The sequence below is a fragment of the Pimephales promelas genome, chromosome 12 (genome assembly GCF_988280905.1).
Source record: "Pimephales promelas chromosome 12, fPimPro1.hap1.1, whole genome shotgun sequence".
Lineage (NCBI taxonomy): Eukaryota > Metazoa > Chordata > Actinopteri > Cypriniformes > Leuciscidae > Pimephales > Pimephales promelas.
Window position 1 is genome coordinate 28,945,233 of NC_142780.1, and position 4,761 is coordinate 28,949,993.

The following is a 4,761-nucleotide window of genomic DNA, read 5'->3' on the forward strand; positions in this document are numbered from 1 at the left end:
ATATGGCTGAGAGGGCAGGAGCAGGGAATGTAAACGTCACAAGCGTGACTCCGGGTCGGGGTGGTGTGGGAGAAGGGGCAGGGACTAATCTGGATAAATGCTGATCCTTGTATTTAACGTAGTTGAATGTTCCTGTAGTTCCGTTCAATTTTCTTTCTCGCCATAAACATTCACTTAGCCAATGTTTCTTAGGAATAAACCGCAGATAAGTTCCTCATAGTGTGTTTGGCAATCAATAACCAAGCTGAGTAGTAAAAATAAATTGATAAAAATAATAAATTAATAATCTGGGCTAGTTTTACAACTGGGCTATTAAGTTATAATGACAATGACTGTTTTTTATTTAGGTTTGCACACATGGTCTTTCTCAGGTACGTTGACATGTAGCCTAATGACTAATGCAAAACTACAAACAAAACATAAAAGTTTTCTTATTTCCATCATTAAATTAGTAATCCCATATTTTGCAGTGTTTTGCAACTATTCTATTGTCAGACATGCACACCTTTATTTAATTAGGCTACCTACATGTAAAGACCTGTAAATTCTTTTTTCTCATTGCATTTTTTTTTTTCTCAAAAAGACTGAAGAGTATATATATTGTGGTGCATAAGTACTTTAGTCTAGTAAACACAAAAAGTGGCAGCAAGTTTTTCTCTGTTTTCATAGTACCAAAGAATCCCAAGAATGTTTTCCTGTGTTGTGTGAGGGAAGTGGCCGCTGGTGATTCAGCATATCTATATTAAGGCCATTCACTGTATTTCTTCTTTCCGTAGAGAACAGCATTGTCATCTACAGTAGCCTACATGTGATACCCATACCTCACTGAAACTGTATGCTTTGCTGATTATAACGCTGACAGCGGTTTGGATGTCATGGAGCAGCCTGCCTGTTGAGAGCATTGCACAGCTCTGTTTGTTATAAAGATTTTAACTTTTAATTTTTATTGTTGTCAAGGTTGCAGGTTATATCTGGTGTAATCTGAAGAAATGGCAGTAGCCTATGTTTCACTTTATATTAAAAAATAATATAAGTATCTTATTAATATCATTAATTATATTATATTAATGTATTAATATCATTAATTATATTAATTTGTATTGATGATATATATATATGTATATATAGCCTATATATATTAATATATTAACACATTTTATACATTCATATCAATTAAACATGTTTAATGCAGGCTATTTTATATTGCTTCACTGTTTGGTCAGAAATGAATCTGTTGAATGTAGGCATAGGCCTATTTAGTTCTTAAGATAATGTTAGGGTTCTCATTTGATGCACCTTTAATATTGAAATGCAATTTGCATTGAAACTCTCTGCTGCCCCCAGGTGCCTGCCTGTTTGCACACAAAGGTATACAGAACACCCCTGTCTTAATAAGATACAAACAATTCCATAATAAAACATTTATTTTTTATTTTTTTGCTGTATCATGTATCTTAGGTTCACTTTGTTCATTGCATTTACTTGCAATTAAATGATGTTCTTCCACACCCCGTCAGTGGCAGTTTATTTTTGGGCATAGCGTGGTGCTCTAATAACTGAGTCATTGGCTGATGATGATTTTATAGCTTCCAATGCTTATGCCGCATAGTAGCCTAAGTGTGGGAAAAGTAAACAATAGCCATTGGGGAATCCAGTGACTACAGCAGTGCGCGCAGACTGGCATTACATGCACGCGATCAACGCTGTTCGTGCACACGCGGAATGTAAAGAGCAGTCAGAGAAAGGGGATTGCAGAGGACATTTGCCCATTTATCAAAATGCAAAACTAGGGATAAGTTTTTTTTTTAAAAGAACATTTCGGACTCCTACAGATTATTCTCAAATGTGCTGAAAGACGACAAGAAGTTGGATTTTCGTTTTAAGGTATGTTCACATCAGCTGTTACAATATGCACTATTCTTATTTTATTTATATATTTGTATATTAAATAAAAAAAATTCCCAGTTTAAATTTTGTGAGCGTCTTTTGGCTCATTTCGACAAATGGGTAGCTTTTCCATTTTAAACATTTTATTTTAAACATTCTATCAGCCAAATATTAAAATTATTTGGGCTAGTTACAATACTAACTTCTTCAACCTGACGTTAAATGTTGGCTACTATCCAAAAACAACATAGAGAGAATACTATTTGACTTTCATTCACAATGTTATTACTACACCAAGAGGGCCTTATAAATGCACCGTTTTTGTGGAATAAATATCCCCTTCATGAAAAGTGTGGCCATTTTTCATAACGTTATTCATAATTATATCATTGCTCTTGGCAGGAGTGAATTTCTCAGTTTGGACACAGCACCATGCGCAGGTTGCCTTGCCTTGCCTCCGAGCCAAGAGGAGAAATACCACTGTGCTACTGACAGGATTTTTACGCGCAGCTGAACAAGGATGCCAGAGCTCGCAAACTGCAATGTGTGCACCAATAAGATACTCATGGTGGTCTTCATGATATCACTGATACTTGCCATCCTCTTCGGAAACCTCTTGACATTAGCAGTGATCGTTGGAACTAAACACTTCCACACCCCACAGGGTTACTTAAAAGCCTCACTGGCCGTGGCAGACCTGGCAGTGGGAATTTTTGTGGTACCCGTTTCGGTTTACGCTGAAATGTCCCTCATGATCTACAATTCAATGCCGGAGTGGACAGCGCGCAATTCCCAAACCACCCCTTTCCACCCGTGCAGTTTCATCGGACCTGTGTTTGCGGGATGCACTTTAGTCTCCATTACAACCATTTTTCTCCTAACCATTGAAAGGAGCATCGCCGTCTTAAAGCCACTGCACAAGGAATCTGTCATAACTAGAAAAAGAACAAGCATACTAATAGTTTTTTCCTGGATGGGGAGCTTTTTCCTGGCAATATCTCCAATGGTTTTCAGCAATGCAATCGCGCTGGAATACAATCCTTGCAGCCGCATGTGCAATTACGCGCTGGGAAGCGCAGAATTCCCATCCCAGGCTTGGAAGATTCTCTTACTCTTCCCTGCTTTTGACTTTACGCTGCTCGGAGGTACTGTTGTCATCAATATCATATCGCTCACCACAATCCGCCAGCATTCAAAAAGAAGGAAACATCTCGCTGAGACAGACAGTCAAAGCGCAACCAAACCAACCTTCTCCGACATCAAGGCTGCCAAGACTATAGGCACTCTGACGTTAGCTTTCACTGCTTCTTTCACTCCCATCGCTGTGTTTGTAGTTGGAAATGTGTTGGGAAATGAATGGTGCACTTTTTCCTTTTTTGCCTTTTGGATTTTGACCACGAACAGTTGCTGGAATGTTATTATATATGGTGTGAGAGACCAGAAGTTTAGAAGTCGTGCGTATCAGCTACTCATATCCGCTCATTTGAACACTGCGCCCAAAACAACTGTGAATGAAAACACTGGAAATGGGGGGAAACTCAGTGAGGAAATAGTCAAACAAACCTAATTACTATATCTTACTGATCATACGGACCAATTTGCATGGAGCTACTGTATTTATAACAGGCCCCTTAAGCTAGTATCTGGCCATTACATGAGCAATTTGCTGGCGACCTGGCGTAGCTTGTTCCATATACTAGCTTATAAAAATAGCTGATTTGTTGCTGGTCCAAGATCCACTTCAGACCAGCTAGTAACAGCTGCCACCAAACCTGCCAGCTTTTTCAATCTCCATGGATCAACTTGAGGTTAAGTGTCTTTCTTAAAGAGACATGTGGATATGAATCAATCAAAAACGTTCTTATTATCAGCCTAAATCTCCAACCATTAGGCCACTGGTGCCTATAATGCCCTCATAACCACCCGTTGAGTGGCATCTGCTGCTATCCTCGTATATCACCTCTTTTTTGAGAGATTTATTCTAAATGTTGCATGACTGTCATCGTCACAATAATTCACCATGCATTTGAATTTAATCATGAAAGTCCCAAATATCTTGTAACATAGATGCTTTCGAGGACATTGATTTGCTTTTGTTTATTTTTCATTGATACTGATAAGATGTTCAGTCAAGATATTGTGTGGTTTTAATAAAATGTGCATGTAAAATACTGTCAACAAGAACTGATGCTTATACACCTGAAAAAATATTGTTGGTTTAACTTAAAAAAGTAAGTAACCTGGTTGCCTTAAAATTGTAAAATTTTAAGTTGATTGAACTGGAAAGAGTGAGTTAATACAATGAAGGAGATTGATTTAATCATCACAAACTCGAAATAATAAGTTATCTCACCTAAATACATTAAGTTGATTTGACAAAAGAAAAAATGTTGTGATAACAAATCTTGAAAATATTTTTTTTTTTTTTTACAGTGAAAAGGGATCAATGTAAACACCGGGGAGCTAAAGTACAAATTATTATAAGGTCAGCTGTTAATTGGCTTATGTAATAAATAAGGGTGTTTTATACAAGACAAATGCATTTCTCATCAGTGTATATGCATACGGTAGATTGTTTCTCTTAACATACACTTGATGTTCAGAGATTTATTTATTATTTATTATTGTTTTGCACAGTTTTGTACTATATACAATAAAGCATTCTTCATTAAAGGTTTTCACTAATTAAATCCCAATCATGTTTTTGGTGATTTTTAATGCATTTCTTTGACCATGACAATGCACTATAAATATTTCTTAAATTAGCAAAACATCAAATCCTTTAATAGACCAATTAACTCTATTATATCATACATATTTGATCAAAATGACAGCAATATACTGAATAGAGCTTCAGAGCTTCACACATGCCTG

General features: G+C 36.7%; 1 protein-coding gene across 1 annotated transcript; it reads left to right on the top strand.

Moving 5' to 3' along the window:
* Positions 1-1,601: 1,601 nt before the first annotated feature.
* On the top strand, positions 1,602-3,732 carry LOC120462298 (RYamide receptor). Its single transcript, XM_039650893.2, has 2 exons — positions 1,602-1,884; positions 2,290-3,732. Exon 2 carries the CDS (start codon positions 2,408-2,410, stop codon positions 3,452-3,454), a length of 1,047 nt encoding a protein of 348 aa, XP_039506827.1. The 5' UTR covers positions 1,602-1,884; positions 2,290-2,407; the 3' UTR covers positions 3,455-3,732.
* Positions 3,733-4,761: the final 1,029 nt, after the last annotated feature.

Bases quoted from the DNA above. Each gene is read 5' to 3' on its own strand.
- LOC120462298 (XM_039650893.2), top strand. From the start codon at position 2,408: ATGCCAGAGCTCGCAAACTGCAATGTGTGCACCAATAAGATACTCATG.